The sequence below is a fragment of the Bombina bombina genome, chromosome 4, assembly GCF_027579735.1.
Source record: "Bombina bombina isolate aBomBom1 chromosome 4, aBomBom1.pri, whole genome shotgun sequence".
NCBI lineage: Eukaryota > Metazoa > Chordata > Amphibia > Anura > Bombinatoridae > Bombina > Bombina bombina.
The window spans coordinates 213309198-213335941 of NC_069502.1; the positions used below are offsets into that span (position 1 = coordinate 213309198).

At 38.6% G+C, this 26744-nt stretch overlaps 1 protein-coding gene across 1 annotated transcript in view; it reads right to left on the reverse strand.

Annotated features, from left to right (window-relative positions):
• Positions 1-26744, reverse strand: part of LOC128656088 (alpha-1,4-N-acetylglucosaminyltransferase-like) — a 176237-nt gene that overhangs the window by 20461 nt on the left and 129032 nt on the right. Inside the window, exon 2 of the mRNA XM_053709776.1 lies at positions 6198-6646. Within this exon, the coding sequence (XP_053565751.1) occupies positions 6198-6623 (426 nt within the window). The 5' untranslated portion in view covers positions 6624-6646. The remainder of the gene's footprint in view (positions 1-6197; positions 6647-26744) is intronic.

Sequence of the window (26744 nt, forward strand, 5' to 3'; positions counted from 1 at the left end):
TCCCCCCTCTTTTGCTCTCTCTCCCCCCTCTCTTTTGCTCTCTCTCCCTGCTCTCTTTTGCTCTCTCTCTCCCTCCTCTTTTTTAACCTCTCTCTCCTCTCTTTTTTGCTCTCTCCCCTCTCTTTTGCTCTTTCTCCCCCTCTCTTTTGCTCTCTCTTCCCTTCTCTTTTGCTCTCTTTCCACCTCTCTTTTTCTCTCTCCCCCTTCTCTTTTGCTCTCTCTGTCCCCTCTCTTTTGCGCTTTCTCCCCCTCTCTTTTGCTCTCTCTCCCCCTCTCTTTTTGCTCTCTCCCCCTCTATTTTGCTCTCTTCCCCCTCTTTTGCTCTCTCTCTCTCTCTCTCTCTCTCTCTCTCTCCCCCCTTTATTTTTCTCTCCCCTCTCTCTTTTGCTATCTCTCTCCCCCTCTTTTTTGCTCTCTCTCTCCCCTTTTGCTCTCTCTCCACCTCTCTTTTTCTCTCTTTCCACCTCTCTTTTGCTCTCTCCCCCTCTTTTTTTTGCTCTCTCCCCCTCTATTTTGCTCTCTTCCCCCTCTTTTGCTCTCTCTCTCTCTCCCCCCCCTTTATTTTTCTCTCCCCTCTCTCTTTTGCTATCTCTCTCCCCCTCCTTTTTGCTCTCTCTCTCCCCCTCTTTTTTGCTCTCTCTCTCCCCTTCTTTTGCTCTCTCTCTCCCCTCTCTTTTGCTTTCTCTCCCCCCTCTCTTTTGCACTCTCTCTCTCACCCCTCTCTTTTGCTCTCTCTCCCCCCTTCTCTTTTGCTCTCTCTCCCCCTCTCTTTTGCTCCCTCTCCCTACTTCTTGGCTCTCTCCCTCCGTTCTTTTGTGCTCTCTCCCCCCTCTCTTTTGTTCTCTCTCCCCCCTCTTTGACTCTCTCCCCCTCTCTTTTGTTCTCTCTCCCCCCTCTTTTGCTATCTTCCCCCCCTCTTTTGCTCTCCCCTTTCTTTTACGCTCTCTCCCCCCTTTCTTTTGCTCTCTCTCCCCCCTCTTTTGCTCTCTCTCTCCCCCCCGTCTTTGACTATCTCTCTCCCCTCTCTTTGGCTTTCTCCCCCCTCTTTGGCTCTCTCTCTTCCCCCTCTTTGGCTCTCTCCTTCCTCTCTTTTGCTCTTTCTCCCCCCTCTCTTTTGATCTCTCTCCCCCCTTTCTTTAGCTCTCTCTCCACCCTTTCTTTTGCTCTCTCTCCCCCATTTTTTTTGTTCTTGCCCACCTATCTTGCACACTCTCCCCCTCTCTGGCTCTCTCTTTCAAAACCTTTGCTCTCTCTTTCTCTCTAACGACCTGTATGGCCACACCCATCACCACACCCCCATTGTGACGCTCCCGCCCGCCATGCCCCCTGACAAGCCGTTTTAGCCTTGCTCTGTTCTCTCTGCTGTCAGGATCCAAATGGCCAGGTATGTTTGTCCTTGTGCAGTCTCTACTGCGCATGACTGCATCTGACAAACATACTTGGCTGGTTATTATAGAGGATATATATATATATTTTTTTTATGTATATATTAGAAACTGCACACTCACTAAACAAATATACTACAACCATTCTTTCTATATATACAAGCATGTAAATACATGCTGATTTGTACTGAGACACTGAGGCCCATTTATCCAGCTCTGTATGGAGCTTGAGGGCCTGTGTTTCTGGCGAGTCTTCAGACTTATCAGAAACAGCAGTAATGGAGCAGCGGTCTAAAGACCGCTGCTCCATAACCCTGTCCGCCTGCTCTGATGAGGCGGACAGGAATCGCCACAATAAAACCCGATCGAGTGGGGGGGCGGAGCCAACTGCCTAAGGAGAAAGACGTACCATAGCAGTGCTCCCGGAATCTAACTGATAAAACTCCAATATATGGAATCCTAAGAACTTATGTCTATATCATATTCTACCCGTAAGATGGAGTACGTTCCTGAACACCTTTCCTCTCTGCTGACAGGCTTACTGGATAGAGCTGACAGCCACTTTAGCAGCTTGCGGTCCATTATCATAGAGCTGCGCAGCCAAGATGGCGTTTCGCGCCTACCCAACTATGGCAATTACAAGGAGGACCGGACAGAAGACCCACCGCTTCCGCAACTTTACCCTGCACAACTACAAGGAGAGCAGCCCGGAGGAGACCTCACCGGTACTTTATTTAGATTTACAGAGGGTAACCCGGTGCAATCAAGCACGGATGACACACTCCACGCTGTAACTGACATGCCGGGAATGGAGGGTCTCCCACGGATTAAGGCAATACAACGCCCGATCCATGCCATGTCACTCCGCCGAAATCTCCAGCTGTGCCTGAGCCCTAGAACTTTTGTGTTATCGAGCTGGACAGTAGAACCCGGCGGGCACTCAACGAAACAACCACTCCAGCCTCTCATATCACTCACTGCCGTGAGCACTATTGAAGCAGAAAGGGTAACGTACAGCCCCGTACTTTTAGGGATTTCAACAGCACAGCGCCAGAGAAACCAAAAGCTGACCCCCACGATGCATACTGGACGGCTGAAGAGCCCTTTTGACCCGGGCGGTTGAGCTTTATTTTTCCTATCCCCACTAATCCTTAGGCTGTGCTCCGGAGGCACTAAGACTGAGGTCTGTGAACTCAGGCTCATCTTAATTGGAACTTTGTGGGGACTGAGTTACCCAGTGTTTATATGCCTATACTGCTCCATATCTACATTATCAGCAGAGTTTTAGCTTTATTCACTTGCAGAATGCATGTCATATACTGCCCTATAAGAATTATAATTTGCGTGTCCAGCCTCTACTCTATACTAGTTTATTCCTATATAACACTGTTTACATTATTTAACTATCTAAAGAACAGGATATGCCCTGTCGTGTTAATATTTTTACTACCTGCTATCACTGGTATTGGGTAATATATTCAGTGACATCCCATTTCTTAAAAGCTGAATTAATGGCGGGACGCTATTTTTCACTCTCCCCTTCTGAATAGTTTCCCTTAAAACTGTCTGATGGCCGCATGGAAAGCTATATCCATGTTAATATACAGTCATACCTATTACCCTCATGACGCTGATAGCCTGCTGTTGTTAGATCTCTCTAGGCTCACTCAGAATTGTGATGATGAAGATCCTAAGCTTATATAAAAAGTTCCTACTTATCTATCTTATCTATCCTAAATGTCCTAATGCTAATATTAGCCCTAAAGTTTGAGATGTCATAATGGGGTTGTGTAGCGTCCAACAGTTTCCATGTTAGTAAAATTATATTTTTATACTGGCCAATGGCTTGTAATACTAATCACCTGTTTGTTATTATGTTTAGCCAGTTGTGCACTATTTATAACCACAGAGTCTACTTAAACACAGAGTTCTCATATTCCTGGGGTTTTTGTTATCTAACCAATTTGGCACTCACTCCTATGTATCTACCTTATGTGATATATCTACCATAACACACTGTCTATACTAACTCAGACCCATATGCCCCACGGTATACTGGTCCCTACCTAGATTGTATATATATTTAAAATCCCTCCAGGAGGACAACTATGACTGCTGACATCATTATACCCAGAATCCTTTTCTGTGGTTGGGTTACATGTCATGGGGCCTGCTGTGTCCTACCCCTTACTATTATATAGTCTTTGTCACTTAGAATGTAAAATTTCATAAATGTTGATCTGTTTACTCTCTACGTTATTGCTAATGTGGAATAGGTGTTGTGATCTATAGTTAGATAAATTGCTATAAGTTATTGCTATATACCTTGTGACTTTATTAAATTGTTCACTATGCTCTAGTTTCATGTATAATATTTAACACTAGCAATGCACCAATCTGCTATAATTTGCTGGACTTACAGTATATATTTGTCTAGACATTATGTCTATATGAGCTAACATCTCTCTGGAACAATGACTTTATACCTAGGGTTTGGATGACGACAGTATTGTCTGAGGGTGAACTTTTATGCTTCCCTAGTACTGTCACTACTAAAACTGTTCTTATACTAGTTATTTGTGTGTTTTTAACTATATATATATGTATATTATGAGCTAAATGTGAAGGTCTCTGAGAGATATAAGAGGAGGAAAAAAGTAAGGCTGATTTGTTTGAAAATAACCTCATAAGTCATATAGGCAGTTTTCATTTAATAAGTGTCTTCTATCAGTCTCCTACATAAGATTTACACATTTTACATAGAGATAACAGTAAGACTACAGTGCTCTTAACCTGCACCTTCTGTCCCCCTTATGTGCATGGTATACACTAAGACATTGTCTTAATAACCCTAGCTCAGGGAGATATAAAAATTTCTGGCTTTACATCTTGAGATGCAGAAAAACTGTGGAGTTCCCTCCCTACTTTCTTGCCCTAGCCGTAGTGTAAACCTAAGTATGCAGCAAATAATTTATACATAGATACATATCTATGTAGATTCTAAAGCAGATTTAGGCTGGTACAGTCATAGATCCTTTACATGTAGACACTAGGACAGTTTTCTTATGTGCTATAGGATTACCATGCCAATGGTCCCTTCTAATATATTATAATTTAGCCTCATTATATTAGTTAAGCAAAGGCTCCCAAGTGGCAGGCATATGCCACATGTTCACATGACTAATAATTCATGGCTGGGTAACTAGATATCTTAGCCCATTTACTTTGCTATATTGCTATGATTAATAGGCCCCTCCAAGTCTCCTACTATACTCCTATATTCCTATGGCTCCGCCCTCCACTCCCTCCACTCTCTCCCTAATATACATAGCGGTGCTTACCCGCTGAATATCCCCCTTCCCCCATTTATTACACATGTATTCATGCTCCGTTTGAAGCTATTAAAGAACTAGATTTCTGGTCATCAGTTATCTATTATATCCTATACTTTAGGTCCATTGGGCCTAAAACAAAGCCCCTCAGATGCCAGTTACGCATGATATACTCTGAAGCTCCTAGCGAGCTTGACTCCTGACCTTCAGATAGCTATTATTTTTTATATTTTTGGCCCATAGGGCCTGAATCTTTGTTCCTATCAGGTCAGTCACGTGTGATATATTATTGAAAAATCGAGGTTTCACTAACCTTTCACCAAGCTATTTTATGACCTCCGAAATTTTTCATGTAACTATGTTTGTATTTTGTATTTTGTTCTTTTTACAAAATGGTGTATTGTGTTTTATGTATGTTATACGCAAAAAACCTCAATAAAAAAATTATTTAAAAAAAAAAATCCCGATCGAGTACGATCGGGTTGATTGACACCTCCCTGCTGGCGGCGGCCGCGAGTCTGCTGGGGGCGGCGTCCAACAGACATATGATAATTTGCCCTCATAGTGACTAGATGTTGCCTATAGAAAAATAGAGGAGCCTCAATAGTGTCTCTCCAATACCATTATAGTAGGGCAAACTGTCCTATTAAAGAGGCAAATTAAGGAAGGACCTCTATATTCCTATTACTATTATTAGGTTAGGATCCTAGTGTGTATGTTTTCCTCATAGTGTGTATATCTCTGGTTAACATTATAAGCGATAATTACTGCCGCAAGCTCACGGTAGCATTAATCAGCCTGATTATTTATCGCATGCCCCCAAATAATAAAACATGATGCACAAAACACATATTTTACATTCCTATGCTCTTCACATAGAAAATAATGTACTTTTAATATTAAATATATATATATACTATACAGTTCATGTAAAATACATATCTATGCCTAAATATCTATAGAAATAGATATAACGGTATAGGTATATATAGATATATATAGAAATATGTACTAATAGAAAAGAGCATTATCCTATAAGTGAAGAACATTGGAATGTGAAATATGTAGAGTAAATATTCAGTAAAACTCATAAATTCATCTGTACACACACACACATATATATATATACTGTATATATATACTTGATATATATATATATATATATATATATATATATATACGTATATGTATGTATCTCTATGTTAAAGGCTTCATATCTTTGAGCCCTTATACATTTTTATGCAAATTTGTTTTGATCATTTTTATGAGAGCAATTACTTTCAACTCGTAATACATACACTACTTCTGTTGAGAGAAAAGAGCCGTGATATACCCCTTTTGATTCACACTCCACTCGTAATCTAGCCCATGAAGTATACTCAAATATTGATTTATTTCTTCTCATGTTTAAGCAGTTGTTACTATGTTAGATAATATTATTTGGTTTCTATGTTTAGAAACATTTCTACAAATCATTTACCTTCAAATACCAGGGGAGTAGTGGTGTATCCTTAAATACTTCCTCCATTTTCAAGGGAAAGATGAAGACATTTTCAAAGGATGAGAGTGCGGTGAAATTATGCTTTGCTCTGTCTTCATCTTCTTGTGTACCTATATTTCTCAAACCTTTCATGAAGAAAGCCACAGGTCTATCGTTGTACACACGTGCCGCTGACTCAATAGCACATAGGACTAATGGAGGTGGCTCCATCCTGTCAGTAGTCTCTATAAATATAATGCCATTTCCTTGACTTAAAATATCTCTTGGACTTATAGGCTTGGGTGTACTCGCATTGAACACATTTTTTATAAATGAATGAAAGTTTTTTTGATAATGTGACCTATATATAAAGCCAAAGACACTCATGAGAAATATAAAACCAAACATTTTTATGGAGTTTGCCATGATTTCAAAATCGTATGATCAACCTACAAAAGAAAAGAAGTAAAAAAATATATTAACCTCATTTGATTGATATCTAAAAAATATATTTCAAAAGAGAACCAAGACTAGTTACAAATTATTCTTATTTTATATATTTCACAAAAATGGTTACATTTCACTCCAGACTTTTTTTTTTATAAAATATCATAAATAAAATCTACATTTAAAGAACTAGTAAATATCAACATCACTCATCACATCACTAACAAAACCATATATAAGAACAAGAAGTAATACCAAAATAACAGTGTATGGAAAAAACAACATATACTATCATATATATTATTAGCATTAACGTTAAATAACGTCTAGATTTTCTTCAGTAATTTTGCATGTAATCCCCCCCCCCATAGCAATAAATAAGTTTGCTGTGTGAAACCTTTGTATTCAGCTTGGGTAAGTCTTTGCTGAATTTTCTAAGCCATTGCATCCAATTTGAACTGTCACAATTTGAACTAGCAAAGCCACCTGAATGCATATACAATATATAAAGAGGATGTGATTAAGCACTTTGAAATCTATAAGACATAGTTGTATCAAATGATCTTTGTCAAATTTCTTAACAGACATTCATAGTTCAATGTAAAAGACACATGGTCATTAAAGCAAAAGTAAAAACATAGTGGTACTGGATATCAGTATATATGATGGCTACTTTATCTGCCAGATTACAAGTGGCACGCTAAACATTTTTTCCGCTCTCTGGCAAACACTGCTGGAAAAAATGCGGGTGGGTTAGTGCTCGTATTACAAGCTAAAATTAAAATGTTTGCACCCAAGTGCAACCCGATGCACGCTAACATCTGGACTTCAGTGTCAAATATTTCTCCCTATAGGCTTCAATGAAGTGCGCTGAAGAAAAATAACTAACACGTATCACTTGTGTGCTAACCCGACACTGCATTAGACCAGCTGTGAAACCTAAACGTAATTATGAATATTTTTCATTCCAATGTTCTTCACATAAAATGAAAATTTTCTTTTTCTTTTAAATATACTGTATAGTTCTATATTTTTGTAAAATATATATCTATACCTTTATATCTATATGAATATATATATATAGGTATAGATATATACATATATATGTAGAAATATTAATTTAAAAATACTAAGAACATTTTATTCTAAGTAAAGAACATCAGAATGTAAAACATTTCAAGTAAAATACAGTTAAACACATTAGTAAATATTAAAATCGATTAAAAATGATTTTTCAAATTTCATGATATTTAAGTGGAAAGGGTTCCAAAGTGCATATATTTTTATATATGTATGTAAATATGAATATATGTGTTTATACTGTCACAGGGACCACTTTTAACCACGGTCTTCTAGGGCACAAATGCAGCACAGGACAGTCCACTCTAATTTAAAAGGCTTTATTTTTCACAGCAATAACAAACAGGCAGATCATTTTCAAAAGAGGGAAATCCTTCCTCTGCAGCAAAGTTAAGTACTTTTAAATGTGTCCCAGCACTTCACAGCATTCCACAAGTGCTTTGTAAAAATAATGTCCTTTTACAGTTCACAGGAACAAAAGTCTTTTACACAGTGTAGCAAACACACACACCAGCTTCTGTAGCTGTGTAATTCTCTCCCAAGGCCTAAGTGAGGCTGCTATTTAAACCCTCACAACTTCTAATTAGCCACACCTGTGATTAGCTGCTGGACAGCTTCACAGCTGTCTGGGATAATGGCCCACCCTCTCTCCAATTATCCCAAACCCCAGGGATCCAGAACACAGTTTATCAACTGCATAATCAAATACACACTCTTTCTCCCTGGGGTTTTAACTGAAAGGAGAAATAGCATGTACAATGCTTGGTCTTAAATATCTTCCATTTATAACCAGGCCTTGCTTTCTGTCACAATACATATTTAGAAACACACACACACACACATATATATATACAGTCCAAGTTAAGGACAGCACTATCTTACACAATCCAGCTGCCAAGGTGCACTACAAACCAAATCTGTATCCTTTCCAAGAACGCAGGCACTCACTGGTCTTTAGACATAATCCATTTATTGATCCATAGAAACAAGTTACATTAACATGACGTTTCGGTACATCGTTGTACCTTTATCAAATGTAGCAAAAGATAGATATTAAAAACTTCCTAAATAACTTACCCCAATCCACCACCTAAATACCCATAGAGTACACCACTTGCCGCCAAATCTCCGTGAGTGAAGTCGGCGTCTGACGTCATCAAGGTGCGTTGGACTATGCGCCCTGTGAGATCGTGGAGCCGAAGTTGCCATAGCAACATGTAAACATAACACGGTTCATGCGGTGACGATGGAGTGACTCAGTGCAACTATGTCATCTCAAAGTTATATAGCACTGCATATATATAATATGATACATATCTACACATATTACATAAGAGTACAAGATACCCAAAAAATCTGTAATATTAGATCAAGCATCTATATGACGGCGCAATATATCAGAGAGGTGACTAACTAAAAACAAATATATACACACATGTGTATCAATGCAACATTACTATCAATCCTAAAAACTGTAATAGACCTGTATATACTTTAATACCATAGTGGCAGTGAACAGTATCTAATTACATTTAAAGGAAAAACTACCGGTTTACATTCATGCCTAATTGTCATATGGTAGAAACTTAGGAACAAATGTGAGGGCCATTATGAGCCTTGTTAAAAGTCCATATGGGCGCTTGCAGGTTGGATGTGATCACAGATATATTATTGCACAGATGTGTGATGTTTCAATAGAAAGGACTAAAGTCCAGAGAGGTGTTAAGGCCATATAGATGGTATTCAGTCTGTAGATCCACTTGGTTTCACATTGTAGTAGAAGATTTCCTCTGTCACCGCCCTTTGGTTGATCTAATATTACAGATTTTTTGGGTGTGCACTGAGTCACTCCATCGTCACCGCATGAACCGTGTTATGTTTACATGTTGCTATGGCAACTTCAGCTCCACGATCTCACAGGGCGTATAGTCCAACGCACCTTGATAACGTCAGACGCTGACTTCACTCACGGAGATTTGGCGGCAAGTGGTGTACTCTATGGGTATTTAGGTGGTGGATTGGGGTAAGTTATTTAGGAAGTTTTTAATATCTATCTTTTGCTACATTTGATAAAGGTACAACGATATACCGAAACGTCATGTTGATGTAACTTGTTTCTATGGATCAATAAATGGATTATGTCTAAAGACCAGTTAGTGCCAGCGTTCTTGGAAAGGATATATATATATATATATATATATATATATATATATATGCATGTGTGTGTTTCTAAATATGTTTATACATATTTAGAAACACTCATACACACACACACACACACACACATATATATATATATATATATATATATATATATATATATATATATATATATACATTATAGCTCTTTCCAGTCAAATATTTTGTGATATATCCTTTATACCTTTTAACCCTTATAAAATATATAACTATTACAAGTCTTGCAGATTTAGGGGCACCGCACACGTTTTTGGCCTTACTGTAAATCAACTTACGCAATTTGTGTATAGTCTTTTTTTCTATGGGACTTCCATAGCGCCGGTATTACGAGCTTGTCCTGGGAGGCCAAAAAGTGAGCAGTACACTCCCGGCTTCGTTGAGGACTTCTCCCGGCTTCGTTGAGGATGGATGTCGGATCTTCAAAACTGTAAGTGGATCTTCAGGGGTTAGTGTTAGGTTTTTTTAAGGGTTTATTGGGTGGTTTTTATTTTTAGGTTAGGGCTTTGGGCCGCAATAGAGCTAAATGCCCTTTTAAGGGCAATGCCCATCCAAATGCCCTTTTCAGGGCAATGGGGGGCTTAGGTTTTTTTAGTTAGGGTTTTATTTGGGGGGTTGGCTGTGTGGGTGGTAGGTTTTACTCTTGGGGGGTTTGTTTGTATTTTTTTCAGATAAAAGAGCTGATTTCTTTGGGGCAATGCCCCGCAACAGGCCCTTTTAAGGGCTATTGGTAGTTTAGTTTAGGCTAGGTTTTTTTTTATTTTGGGGGGGCTTTTTTATTTTGATAGGGCTATTAGATTAGGTGTAATTAGTTAGCAACGCACCCCTCATAATGCAAAACTCGTAATCTAGCTGATAATTTTTTATCTGAAACTGTATATATTCGTGTCACACTGTATTGAAACATATTTTTGTTATGCTTGGTGCACATTTTTTTCAACCTTAAACTTATGTGGGGTATTCACTCGTGCTATCCCGAAGAGCACAAATTCTATTTGAGCCTGAGCGTACCACTTACTTTCAATTTGTAATCCTTAACCAAATTAACGCAGCTGTGATATTTCTTATTGCATCTCGCACTAACAATAGCATGCCACTTGTAATCTAGACCTGTGTGTTTTAATAAAGATTTTTTTTTCTGTTTACTTAACAATTTATTCAGGGTATGAGTACAATTATCAATTAGTATGATTCATATAATTTTGTTTAATTTTCTTAGACATTTGTATTCATTTTGGGGCGAATACGTTTTCTTCTGAATTTTGGCCCATTTGTTCATTCAACGTCATAATGGCACTGATTTGGGCTTTTATCAAAATTTTCCATGTTTATTAGTTGCATTATTTTCATTGTCATTTAGCACATTCTGCACAAAAAAAGGTGCAGAGAACACAGGAGAGGGGGAAGGAGCTGAGATTGTTTGAAAAATCAGCAACTTTGTTTGCAGTGATGTACAGGTGGTCTGACCCTTTATGTGTACTACTTCCCCTGTCCAATCCTAAAAGAGCATTACTAAATGATTGATGTGAGGACCAGAAAGTCAGGCAATAAATACCCAACAACATTGTCAAATCCACTGTTAACCTAGCATAGGGAGGTGATAATCTTAGTGAACATCAGCCATCTCTTAGTCACTTTCACTTCAGCTTCTGAACAGTGCACAGGTGTGTGCCTGTGTCAGCTTGATGTGATGTTTTTTGTTGTAAAATTGTGCATAATCAGACTTTGGGCTCCATGTACTAAGAGGCGGGCGGACAGCTTCTTAACTCGCGAAGCTGTCCGCCCGCCTCCGCTACACACGGGCAGCGGATCTATTGATCCGCTTGCCCGTATGTACCATTACACACTCAGCGGAGTGTGTAATGCCCGCCCCTTCAGTCGCGCGACCAATCACGCGACTGAAGGGGCTGTCAATCACCGAGAGCGAGCGAGCTCTCGGTGATTTTGCTTCGCCACCTAAGAGGTGGCGTAGGGTGTAGGAAGCAGCGGTCTAATGACCGCTGCTTCTTACATTGCGGGAAGCAGGCTCGCATATGCGAACCTGCCCCGCAAAGGCTCCGGAGCAGCTTTCGCTGCTTCGTACATGGAGCCCTTTTTCTTGCAGTGCAGTGTAACTGCAAACATACTGCATTATTTTTCTTTCACCAGGGATTTATCATTTTTCTTTATTTTAGTCTTAGGTTGCAGCTTAATATTGCAGTGGAGGCATAAGTGGAACTGGTAGGTAGGTCCCCTGCCTTTGTAGGTGGGAAAAGTTTTAATTTAATTTAAAAAAATGTTTTTGTTCATTTTTCTTTTCTTTCTTGCAGTTACAGCAACTGCAAATTTATATTGCAGTGGCGGCATAGTAAAGCGTGCTAGGTAGGCCTCCTGCAGTTAGTGCATGCCACTAGCTGTACATTTATATTGCAATGGGCATTGCTTTGACTGCCTGGTAGGTCTCCTGCCTTTGTTGGGAACAGTTCATTTTAAGCTTAACCCTTTGGGGTCTATTTATCAAAGCGTCAATCTCAGTGCATTCGCCGACATCAATATGCTCGCCAGACATCGCTGACGCAGATCTAAATACAATACCCTTATTTATCAAAAAAGACACCAAAAACACGCGTGTCAAGTACAGTGTGAAGAGCATTGGACTGTTGTTAACTAACAGTCATCGATGTTGCAGTTATTCGGGTTTTTAAAAAATGTATTTATACCATTTCATTACTGTCCATGAACAAGCACATTTCTCTAAAGCTAATCTTTTATTTTTCAACTGTTAATGTCCAAGACATAGCTACATTTATACCTAAACAAACAATATCTCATAGAAAGTTATTTTTATATTTATTTGTTATACAAAAAAACTGTTATATGATACTTTCACATAAATTAATGTGTATTTGTATTTCTAGAAGTCATGATATGCTTTTATCTAATTCTTTTTATAAATGATTATTAATGCTAGAATTTGTACACGTCTTTGCACATACTTGTATGTATATATGTGTGTGTGTGTTATGTCAGAAATCTTTTTCAAACATATTTACATGTCCCTAAATTCCTTTTTTTGTTCTAAACATTGTTGTCTTTCATATCTCTGTGTTTATTTATACCACTATATGTATATAGTGTAAATTTATTATTATTCTGAGCAGGAATAATTACAAATATAACATGTAATCAGGGTATGATATGTATTTATTTGCAATCAATGGATATTTTAAGAGCTGGGTCAGTTTTCTCTCTGTACCTGTGTAACCCCTCCTGATTGCAATCTAGTTTTAAAAACCACCCCTTCACAGGTGTTATAAATTGGGCTGGCATATAAGATGACATTTCTTACTGAAAAAAGAAATTGAAGAAAAGGAATAAATACACTGAAAATAGCATGACAGTAAAGAGGTGATTTTAATTTCTGCTGTATCTGAATCATGACAGTTTAATATTAGGTGGGCTAGCTCTTTGACCTATCAGCTTAAGGTTATTTTGAATCAAACATCAATTCGAATTTTAAAATCCTTGTCTAAAATATTACACTGTGTGTCCTAATGTCAGCATCAATGTTTATCTTTAATACTAATTTCACATATAAATACTTTCAAAGTATAATACACAATTTAACAAATGGCACTTACAATTTCTGATAAGTGATCAATGACACAAGTATCGAGCAATTTGATTCATTAGTGATAGTTTAAAATGTATATTTTAATCAGATTGGTTGATATCATAAATCATGTGATTTTGCATTTTCCAATTAAAAGTGGTTGAAAAATTCACTAGTGTGTGGGTTGTTTAGGAGTTTGCGTCAAAATTGGTGCAAAGTGGAGAGTGTGACTTGTATTACATGGCTTAAACATGGTGCACATAGATTTTTCACAAAAAAATAAAAAGGAAGTTAGCTATATTATGTTGTGTATTTATTTAATTTTTATCTCTATATCTAATAGTTTGGGGCAAAACTTTTCAACAAATTTGTAGAAATAATATTGTCCCCTTGCTTTGTAATCAGAGACAAATTTGTAGCATAATCCATAAGTAGTAATGTATATTTCCTTTTTATCCCTATATCTACTAGTGCACCAAATGTGGAGCAATAGTATTGTTTAATTTAGAAAGGTTATACAATTTTAATAGAGTTTCTAATTTACTTTTATTATGTAATATACTTCATTCTCTTGCAGCATCGAACATAAGCTTTCAGTGTTTTCAGACTCCCATTGACGTGAGCATACCTGTTAAATGTTTGAATAGATGTGAGCGTACCTATTAAATGTTTGACAAATTTGGAAAAGGTTGAAATAGAGTTGAATCTGAATTAAAAACATCTGTAATGAGGCACGTATCAATCTGATTCGGATTGAGATTGTGGGATCTTATATTATGTTACAAATTTCAACATTTGCTGATCTTGATGCTTTGATAACTACGGCGGATCAATCTTGCGACAAATATGACACGGAATTCAAGTGTATTTTCAGTTGACGCTTTGATAAATAGACCTTTTGTGGGCAGGAGCATTTATTTTTTTCTTGCAGTTAGTGCACATTACTGCATATTAAAAAAATATTTTCTACAGTTAGTAAACAAACATATATAATATAATTTTTTACATACATATATATTATATGTTAGAAATATTATATAAAAATTACTAGTTCCCCTCATCTAATTGAAACCATAATTGCTATTGCAGTGGGGTCACCGTGGCTACCAGGCAGCTTGCTACAGGATCTCTACAACACCATAGTAGTAGTTACATATCATACTGTTTCCTTACGGCTAGATTTAGAGTTTTGTCGGTAACGACCCGCGTATCTAACGCTGGCTTTTTTCTGGCCGCACCTTTAAAATAACTCTGGTATTGAGAGTCCACAGAATGGCTGCGTTAGGCTCCAAAAAAGGAGCGTATAGCATATTTAACGCAACTTCAACTCTCGATACCAGAGTTGCTTACGGACGCGGCCAGCCTCAAAAACGTGCTCGTGCACGATTCCCCCATAGAAAACAATGGGGCTGTTTGAGCTGAAAAAAAACCTAACACCTGCAAAAAAGCCGCGTTCAGCTCCTAACGCAGCCCCATTGTTGTCTATGGGGAAACACTTCCTACGTCTGCACCTAACACCCTAACATGTACCCCGAGTCTAAACACCCCTAACCTTACACTTATTAACCCCTATTCTGCCGCCCCCGCTATCGCTGACCCCTGCATATTATTTTTAACCCCTAATCTGCCGATCCGTAAACCGCTGCTACTTACATTATCCCTATGTACCCCTAATCTGCTGCAACTAACACCGCCGACCCCTATATTATATTTATTAACCCCTAATCTGCCCCCCACAACGTTGCCTCCACCTGCCTACACTTATTAACCCCTAATCTGCCGAGCGGACCGCACCGCTATTATAATAAAGTTATTAACCCCTAATCCGCCTCACTAACCCTATAATAAATAGTGTTAACCCCTAATCTGCCCTCCCTAACATCGCCGACACCTAACTTCAAACATTAACCCCTAATCTGCCGACTGGAGCTCACCGCTATTCTAATAAATGTATTAACCCCTAAAGCTAAGTCTAACCCTAACACTAACACCCCCCTAAGTTAAATATAATTTAAATCTAACGAAATTAATTAACTTTTATTAAATAAATTATTCCTATTTAAAGCTAAATACTTACCTGTAAAATAAATCCTAATATAGCTACAATATAAATTATAATTATATTATAGCTATTTTAGGATTTATATTTATTTTACAGGTAACTTTGTATTTATTTTAACCAGGTACAATAGCTATTAAATAGTTAATAACTATTTAATAGCTAAAATAGTTAACATAATTACAAAATTACCTGTAAAATAAATCCTAACCTAAGTTACAATTAAACCTAACACTACACTATCAATAAATAAATTAAATAAAATACCTACAATTACCTACAATTAAACCTAACACTACACTATCAATAAATGAATTAAATACAATATCTACAAATAAATACAATTAAATAAACTAACTAAAGTACAAAAAATAAAAAAGAACTAAGTTACAAAAAATAAAAAAATATCTACAAACATTAGAAAAATATTAGAACAATTTTAAACTAATTACACCTACTCTAAGCCCCCTAATAAAATAACAAAGCCCCCCAAAATAAAAAAATGCCCTACCCTATTCTAAATTACAAAAGTTCAAAGCTCTTTTACCTTACCAGCCCTGAACAGGGCCCTTTGCGGGGCATGCCCCAAGAAATTCAGCTCTTTTGCCTGTAAAAAAACACATACAATACCCCCCCCAACATTACAACCCACCACCCACATACCCCTAATCTAACCCAAACCCCCCTTAAATAAACTTAACACAAAGCCCCTGAAGATCTTCCTACCTTATCTTCACCTAACCAGGTATCACCGATCCGACCTGGCTCCAAAATCTTCATCCAAGCCCAAGCGGGGGCTAGACATCCATCATCCGACGGCTGAAGAAGTCCAGAAGAGGGTCCAAAGTCTTCATCCTATCTGGGAAGAAGAGTAGATCCGGACCGGCAACCATCTTCTTCAAAGCTGCATCTTCTATCTTCATCCGATGAGGACCGGCTCCATCTTGAAGACCTCCATCGCGGATCCATCCTTCTTCTCCGACGACTAGATGACGAATGACGGTTCCTTTAAATGACATCATCCAAGATGGCGTCCCTCGAATTCCGATTGGCTGATAGGATTCTATCAGCCAATCGGAATTAAGGTAGGAATATTCTGATTGGCTGATGGAATCAGCCAATCAGAATCAAGTTCAATCCGATTGGCTGATCCAATCAGCCAATCAGATTGAGCTCACATTCTATTGGCTGATCGGAACAGCCAATAGAATGCAAGCTCAATTTGATTGGCTGATTGGATCAGCCAATCGGATTGAACTTGATTCTGATTGGCTGAAGAAGATGGTTGCCGGTCCGGATCTACTCTTCTTCCCGGATAGGATGAAGACTTTGGACCCTCTTCTGGACTTCTTCAGCCATCGGATGATGGATGTCTAGCCCCCGCTTGGGCTTGGATGAAGATTTTGGAGCCAGGACGGATCGGTGATACCTGGTTAGGTGAAGATAAGGTAGGAAGATCTTCAGGGGCTTAGTGTTAGGTTTAGTTAAGGGGGTTTGGGTTAGATTAGGGGTATGTGGGTGGTGGGTTGTAATGTTGGGGGGGTATAGTATGTGTTTTTTTACAGGCAAAAGAGCTGAATTTCTTGGGGCATGCCCCGCAAAGGGCTCTGTTCAGGGCTGGTAAGGTAAAAGAGCTTTGAACTTTTGTAATTTAGAATAGGGTAGGGCATTTTTTTATTTTGGGCGGCTTTGTTATTTTATTAGGGGGCTTAGAGTAGGTGTAATTAGTTTAAAATTGTTTTAATATTTTTCTAATGTTTGTAGATATTTTTTTAGTTTTTGTAACTTAGTTCTTTTTTATTTTTTGTACTTTAGTTAGTTTATTTAATTGTATTTATTTGTAGATATTGTATTTAATTCATTTATTGATAGTGTAGTGTTAGGTTTAATTGTAACTTAGGTTAGGATTTATTTTACAGGTAATTTTTTAATTATTTTAACTATTTTAGCTATTAAATAGTACTTAACTATTTAATAGCTATTGTACCTGGTTAAAATAAATACAAAGTTACCTGTAAAATAAATATAAATCCTAAAATAGCTATAATATAATTATAATTTATATTGTAGCTATATTAGGATTTATTTTACAGGTAAGTATTTAGCTTTAAATAGGAATAATTTATTTAATAAGAGTTAATTAATTTCATTAGATTAAAATTATATTTAATTTAGGGGGGTGTTAGTGTTAGGGTTAGACTTAGCTTTAGGGGTTAATACATTTATTAGAATAGCGGTGAGCTCCAGTCAGCAGATTAGGGGTTAATGTTTGAAGTTAGGTGTCGGCGATGTTAGGGAGGGCAGATTAGGGGTTAATACTATTTATTATAGGGTTAGTGAGGCGGATTAGGGGTTAATAACTTTATTATAATAGCGGTGCGGTCCGCTCGGCAGATTAGGGGTTAATAAGTGTAGGCAGGTGGAGGCGACGTTGAGGGGGGCAGATTAGGGGTTAATAAATATAATATAGGGGTCGGCGGTGTTAGGGGCAGCAGATTAGGGGTACATAGCTATAATGTAGGTGGCGGCTCTTTGCGGTCGGCAGATTAGGGGTTAATTATTGTAGGTAGCTGGGGGCGACGTTGTGGGGAGCAGGTTAGGGGTTAATAAATATAATATAGGGGTCGGCGGTGTTAGGGGCAGCAGATTAGGGGTACATAAGTATAACGTAGGTGGCGGTCGGCAGATTGGGGTTAAAAAAATTTAATCGAGTGTCGGCGATGTGGGGGGGCCTCGGTTTAGGGGTACATAGGTAGTTTATGGGTGTTAGTGTACTTTAGAGCACAGTAGTTAAGAGCTTTATGAACCGGCGTTAGCCCAGAAATCTCTTGACTACTGACTTTTTTCTGCGGCTGGAGTTTTGTCGTTAGAATTCTAACGCTCACTTCAGCCACGACTCTAAATACCGGAGTTAGAAAGATCCCATTGAAAAGATAGGATACGCAATTGACGTAAGGGGATCTGCGGTATGGAAAAGTCGCGGCTGAAAAGTGAGCGTTAGACCCTTTTTTGACTGACTCCAAATACCGGCGGTAGCCTAAAACCAGCGTTAGGAGCCTCTAACGCTGGTTTTCACGGCTACCGCCAAACTCCAAATCTAGGCCTTAGTGTTTAAAATATATAACAAAAACAATAATTAATATAATAAAAATAATTTCTCAGTGGCTGGCTATATTGCACACAGTGCATGACTGTTGCTTATATTGCCTATATTGCACACAGTGCATGACTGTAGTCCAGCTAACTCTATGGAGTGTATCCAGTTCCAATAGGGCGACAGAATCAGTGCTAACGATAAATGGTTTCCCTTGTATAGAGGAAGTCCAGGGGCTAAAGAAAGAAATTCAAGATGAAAGCAGGTGGATTACCGGTGAGAGCACTTTATGCAATTTCTCTCAAAATTTCCTCAGTAGACATATCCATTTGTAGAAAACTTTAAAAAGAATGCTTGTCTCATGACTTACAAGGGAGTGTACACTCCAGCCTGCTCTATAAGCGCTTTTTAGGTGCTACACTTTTGTGAGTAGTTCATTTTCTTATTTATCATCTATCGCCATATCAAACTTTATAAGGCCATTTGACACCTTTGTGTTTCCTTCACCTTACTTCTCTAGATGCTTGAGACAGACAATGGCCTTGAAAATTATATTTGACTCTGTAAAATAGAGCTACTTAGACAAGTAGAAGCAGGCAAGGACACCTTGCAGATTATCTATTTCTGGGAGAATGACCATCTCATAATGAAGAGCTGCTGGGATATGCTACAGGATTGGAGGACTTTTGGTTTCATCTATAATTATTTAATTTGATTTTAGACAATTTTTCACTTGTCATTTATTGAACTTGAGAGTGCCCCCTGGTGGTTATATGTAAATATATATATATATATATATATATATATATATATATATATATATATATATACATACACAGTATCTCACAAAAGTTAGCACACCCCTCACATTTTTGTAAATATTTTATTATATCTTTTCATGTGACAACACTGAAAAAATGACACTTTGCTACAATGTAAAGGAGTAAGTGTACAGCCTGTATAATAGTGTAAATTTGCTGTCCCCTCAAAATAACTCAACACACAGCAATTAATGTCTAAACAATTGGCAACAAAAGTGAGTACACCACTAAGTGGAAATGTCCAAATTGGGTCCAAAGTGTCAATATTTTGTTTGACCACCATTATTTTCCAGCACTGCCTCAACCCTCTTGGGCATGGAGTTCACCAGAGCTTCACAGGTTTCCACTGGAGTCCTCTTCCACTCATCCATGATGACATCATGGAGCTGGTGGATGTTAGAGACCTTGCGCTCCCCCACCTTCCATTTGAGGGTGCCCCATAGATGTTCAATAGGGTTTAGGTCTGGAGACATGCTTGGACAGTCCATCACCTTTACCCTCAGCTTCTTTAGCAAGGCAGTGGTCGTCTTGGAGGTGTGTTTGGAGTCGTTATCAGGTTGGAATACTGCCCTGTAGCCTATTCTCCGAAGGGAGGGGATAATGCTCTGCTTCAGTATGCAATAGTACATGTTGGCATTCATGGTTCCTTCAATGAACTGTAGCTCCCCAGTGCCAGCAGCACTCATGCAGGCCCAAACCATGACACTCCCATCACCATGCTTGACTGTAGGCAAGACCCACTTGTCTTTGTACTCCTCACCTGGTTGCCACCACACACGCTTGACAAAATCTGAACCAAATAAGTTTATCTTGGTCTCATCGGACTACAGGACATGGTTCCATTAATCCATGTCCTTAGTCTGCTTGCCTTCAACAAACTGTTTGCAGGATTTCTTGTGAATCATCCTTAAAAGAGGCTTCTTTTTGGGACAACAGCCATGCAGACCAATTTGATGCAGTGTGAGGCGTATGGTCTGAGCAGTGACAGGCTGACCCCCCACCCCTTAAACCTGTGCAGCAATGCTGGCAGCACTAATACGTATATTTACCAAAGACAACCTCTCAATATGACGCTGAGCACGTGCACTCAACTTCTTTGGTCGACCATGGCGAGGCCTGTTCTGAGTGGAACCTGTCCTGTGAAACTGCTGTATGGTCTTGCCCACCGTGCTGCAGCTCAGTTTCAGGGTCTTCTTATCTTCTTATAGCCTAGGCCATTTTTATGTAGAGCAACAATTCTTTTTTCAGATCCTCAGAGAGTTCTTTGCCATGAGGTCCCATGTTGAACTTCCAGTGACCAGTATGAGAGAGTTTGAGAGTGATAACACCAAATTTAACACACCTGCTCCCCAGTTGCACCTGAGAAGTTTTAACACTAGCAAGTCACATGACACCGGGGAGGGAAAATGGCTAATTGGGCCCAATTTGGACTTTTCCACTTAGGGGAGTACTCACTTTTGCTGCCAACAGTTTAGTCATTAATGGCTGTGTCTTGACTTATTTTGAGGGGACAGAAAATTTACACTGTTATACAGGCTGTAGACTCACTACTTTACATTGCAGCAAAGTGTCATTTCTTCAGTGTTGTCACATGAAAAGATATAATGAAATATTTACAAAATTGTGAGGGGTGTACTCACTTTTGTAAGATACTGTGTATATATATATATATATATATATATATATATATATATATATAAATAAATATATATATATATATATATATATATATATCAAATTCTATATTTTATGATTTTTTATATCTAAAGGAGCAGCAGCAGTTGTGGCAGCAGAGGGTCATCTGCAGTAGCAGGCTGAATTGACATTGTTTAGCTCCAAGTCTAGTAGTATGATCGAGAGAGTTCTGAGGTTACTAAGCAGCCTCCATGTACATTTCAACTCTTTATTCTACTCCCAAAACCACCTGTATCATTATTCGCCCCAGTGCCAACATCAGTTCTACTACTGCCACTGTCCTAATTTTCTACATATTTTATTGCAGCAGCTGGGTGGGTTTATCAGATCAGAAGTTCTCTTACAACAGCAGCAGAAGGAGCAGGACATCAATTGCAAGAGTAGTAGATGATCACATTGTTCAAGGCAGCCCGGGAGAAGAGGGAATCATCAAGCAGATTAACACAGTCTCTGGTTTGGGCCATGAGGAAATATTATTCTGACTTCCAGCATGTCTTCTCTAGCCAGCATTCACTCTGTACCAGGAGGAAGTTGATTATGAGCCTGAGGAGATAGTGAATGAGATTTCACTACAGAGGCTCTGCATTGTGGGTCTTAGGACAGCATTATCCATCTGCATTGATTCTCTTTATTGCCACCATTAGAGCACCAGTGTAAACCCTACCCATGTTGCCAGTTGCCACCTCCACTAGTAGTGTATCATGAGCAATAATTATGAATGTAGGCTCCAATTCTTTTGGAACAGGTAGTCAGTGTGTGCCTCCTAACACAATTATTTTGTAAGAGAATTGTATCACCCATTTTAAAACAAGGCAGCAATCAAGTCCGTTAGAACTTAAAGGGACGTGAAACCCCCAAAAAAATCTTTCATGATTCAGGCAGAACATATACTTTTAAACAACTTACCAATTTACTTCGATATTATAATTTGCTTCCTTCACTTTTTATCCTTTGCTGAAAGGTTTATCTAGGTAAGCCCAGGAGCAGCAAAGAACTGCAAAAAACAGCAAAGAACTGCCTAGATATTCCGATTGTCATTGGCTCACCCAGGTGTTCAGTTAGAAACAAGTAGTGCATTGCTGCTCCTTCAACAAATGATACCAAGCAAATGAAACAAATTAGATGATAGAAGTAAATTAGAAAAATGTTTAAAATTATATTCTTTTTCTGAATCATGAAAGAAAATATTTGGATTTCATGCCCCTTTAAGTGTTGGGCCATTTCTTCAACAGAAATTCCCATAATGCTTGTTGAATTGGACATGCTAAACAGGTAGCTTGAATTTGTTTTTGTGTTACTGCAGTTAGAGTGCTTGTTAGAAGTAAAACAACTTCAATATCATCCTCCAGTTGAACATCCGGTGATGGCAAAGGCAAGAGACACAGGCAATCAGCTGTCACATTTTAATTTCCTGGCCTGTACTCATATGTCAGACAGTAGTATAACTGACCATCTAGCAATGTGTGCAGTTAGTAAAGTTTTCAGAATGAAGTTTGATTACGTCCCCTAATGAAGTTTGATTGCATGTCCCTGAATGAAGTTTGATTAAATGTCCCCAAATGAAGTTTGATTAAATGTCCCCGAATGAAGTTTGATTAAATGTCCCCGAATGAAGTTTGATTAAATGTCCCCAAATGAAGTTTGATTACATGTCCCCAAATGAAGTTTGATTACATGTCCCCTAATGAAGTTTGATTACATGTCCCCAAATGAAGTTTGATTACATGTCCCCTAATGAAGTTTGATTACATGTCCCCTAATGAAGTTAGATTACATGTCCCCAAATGAAGTTTAATTACATGTCCCCAAATGAAGTTTGATTACATGTCCCCTAATAAAGTTTGATTACATGTCCCCAAATGAAGTTTGATTACATGTCCCCTAATAAAGTTTGATTAAATGTCCCCGAATGAAGTTTGATTAAATGTCCCCTAATGAAGTTTGATTGCATGTCCCTGAATGAAGTTTGATTAAATGTCCCCGAATGAAGTTTGATTAAATGTCCCCGAATGAAGTTTGATTACATGTCCCCAAATGAAGTTTGATTACATGTCCCCAAATGAAGTTTGATTACATGTCCCCAAATGAAGTTTGATTACATGTCCCCTAATGAAGTTTGATTACATGTCCCCTAATGAAGTTTGATTACATGTCCCCAAATGAAGTTTAATTACATGTCCCCTAATAAAGTTTGATTACATGTCCCCAAATGAAGTTTGATTACATGTCCCCTAATAAAGTTTGATTACATGTCCCCTAATGAAGTTTGATTACATGTCCCCTAATAAAGTTTGATTACATGTCCCCTAATGAAGTTTGATTACATGTCCCCAAATGAAGTTTGATTAAATGTCCCCAAATGAAGTTTGATTACATGTCCCTTAATGAAGTTTGATTACATGTCCCCAAATGAAGTTTGATTACATGTCCCCAAATGAAGTTTGATTACATGTCCCCTAATGAAGTTTGATTACATGTCCCCTAATGAAGTTTGATTACATGTCCCCTAATGAAGCTTGATTACATGTCCCCAAATGAAGTTTGATTACATGTCCCCAAATGAAGTTTGATTACATGTCCCCTAATGAAGTTTGATTACATGTCCCCTAAGGAAGTTTGATTACATGTCCCCAAATGAAGTTTGATTACATGTCCCCTAAGGAAGTTTGATTACATGTCCCCTAATGAAGTTTGATTACATGTCCCCCAAAGATAAGTTCTCCATTACTCACTGCACATTTGCATTTGTCTTTTATGATTTTGTAACAAAGTCTGCCTAATAGCACTTTGTTCTTGAGTAAAACTTAAATACAGCTCTGTCTGAAAAAAATAAAATTTGCACACAATCAGTTACGTCCCTTAATTTTTTGGTCATACTAAAGGAATTACTATTTTAAAAAAAAAGAAAAAACATTTTAATTCTGGATGCTAGCTTTCACCGGGAAAAGTTTTTAATGGACACGCTCCACATGCGATCTTTCATCTACTCCTTCAGCCTCCTGTCAAGTGCTCTGAATTCCCTATTTAGTATTCCACCTGGAAATACTCACAATCATCAATAAAAGCATCCAACTAGCTCAAGAGATGACTGAAGAAGCCTATGAGGCTCATTTATCAAGCTCCGGATGGAGCTTGGCGGCCTGTGTTTCTGGCGAGTCTTCAGACTCGCCAGAAACAGCAGTTATGAAGCAGCGGTCTAAAGACCGCTGCTCCATAACCCTGTCCGCCTGCTCTGATGAGGCGGACAGGAATCGCCACAATTCAACCCGATCGAGTATGATCAGGTTGATTGACACCCCCTGCTGGCGGCCCATTGGCCGCGAGTTTGCAGGGGTCGGCATTGCACCAGCAGCTCACAAGCTTGCAATGCTGAATAAAGAGAGAATATTGCTCTCCACATTCAGCGAGGTCTTGCGGACCTGATCCGCGCTGTCGGATCAGGTCCGCAAGACCTATGATAAATAGGCCTCTATGACTTGACCAAGACTGACAGTATTCTTGCTCTATTTATCTGTGATATGCTAAAAAACTGACACTAACTGACCAATCATGGTCCATTCATTTCTGCCTAATGGGCTCCCATTTCCAATGAATTGACAGGAAGCTATAACATAGAGAAAAGTCCTCTGCTGATAAAACTTTCCTCCATCTTCAAAGTTGATTTCCACCTAGTAGTGATGTTGTCTTACTTAAAGGGATATTGAACCCAAAACATTTTTCTTTCGTGATTCCTATAGAGCATGCAATTTTAAGCAACTTTTATAATATTTTTTTCTCCGTTCTCTTGCTATCATCTGCAAGAACAACCCTGGTTGTTTACCAAAAATGGGCCGGCTTCTAAACTTACATTCTTGCTTTTCAAATAAAGATACTAAGAGAATGAAGAAAATTTAATAATAGGAGTAAATTAGAAAGTTGCTTAAAACTGCATGATCTATCAAAATCCCGAAATAAAAAACTATGTTCAGTGTCCCTTTAGGATGGTGCTGGGGAAACTTTTCCTTCTGTTCCTGCCTACTAAGGTGACTGCTTTAACACTGCTGTGAAGGTGGCCTGCAAACCTTCTGCACCATAGTGTTATGTTTAAGGGAAATTAAGTATCGTAAAAGAAGATCAAGGAATAATAGCACCAGCTTTATAAAACAGAAGGATTTGGCACATATATATATATATATATATATATATATATATATTTATTTTTATATATATATATATATATATATATATAAAATACGGTGAGTTCAGCACCTATATTATTACATTTTCCAAGGGTAAAGAAGCTTTTTACTTTTTCCTTTGGTTAATATTTCCAAAGTGCACGCACGCTGTAGAGGCCTGCCAAACTCTCATATATAAATGCACCAAAAACAAAACATAAAAATTGCGTCAGCACTGGTTTTTCTTTAAAAGCTTCCTTTATTTAAGCAATATAAGGATAAAAACTGCAGCAACGTTTCGAGTCATGTAGACCCTTAATCATGACTAAGGGTCTACATAATTCAGAACCGTTGCTGCTGCTGTTGTTATATATATATATATAATAGTACTAAATATAATAGTACTAAAGCCCTTGTGCACGGGCCATTTTTGCAGCACAGCGGTCCCACCCCTTGCTCTCTCTCTCCCCCCTTTATTTTGCTCTCTCTACCCCCTCTCTTTTGCTCTCTCTCTCTCCCCTCTTTTGCTCGCTCACTCCCCTCTCTTTTGCTCTCTCTCTCCCTCTCTCTTGCTCTCTCTCTCCCCCCCTCTTTTTGCTCTCTCTCTCTGTCCCCTCTCTTTTGCTCTTTCTCCCCCTCTCTTTTGCTCTCTCTCCCCTCTCTTTTGCTCTCTCTCCCCCTCTCTTTTGCTCTATCTCTCCCTTCTCTTTTGCTCTCTCTACACCTTCCTTTTGCTCTCTAACCCTCTCATTTGCTCTCTGTCCCCTCTCTTTTGCTCTCTACCCCCTCTGTTTTTCTCTCTCTCCCCTCTCTTTTGCCCTCTCTCTCCCCCCTCTCTTTTGCTCTATCTCTCCCCCCTCTTTTTTGCTCTCTCTCTCCCCCCTATTTTGCGCTCTCTCTCCCCCCTCTTTTTTGCTCTCTCTCTCTCCCCTCTCTTTTGCTCTTTTTCCACCTCTCTTTTGCTCTCTCTCCCCCTCTCTTTTGCTCTCTCTCCCCCTCTTTGGCTCTCTCCCCCCTTTCTTTTGCGCTCTCTCCCCCCCTCTTTTGTTCTCTCTCCCCCCTCTTTGGCTCTCTTTCCCTCTCTTTTGTCCTCTCTCCCAACTCTTTTGCTCTCTCTCTCCCCTCTATTTTTCTCTCTCTCCTCTCTTTAGCTCTCTGTTCCCCCCTTTCTTTTGCTATCTCTCTCCCCCCTCTCTTTTGCTCTCTCTTCCCCTCTCTTTTGTCCTCTCTCCCAACTATTTTGTGCTCTCTCTCTCTCCCCTCTATTTTTCTCTCTCTAATTTCTATAAAATGTGTAAAGTCTGAAATAAACACAAATGCATATGTTGTATTAATATGGGCAAAAGGTATGTTGTATATATTAGTTGCATCAAATAAGTTTACATTGATTATAGATGAAATTCTAT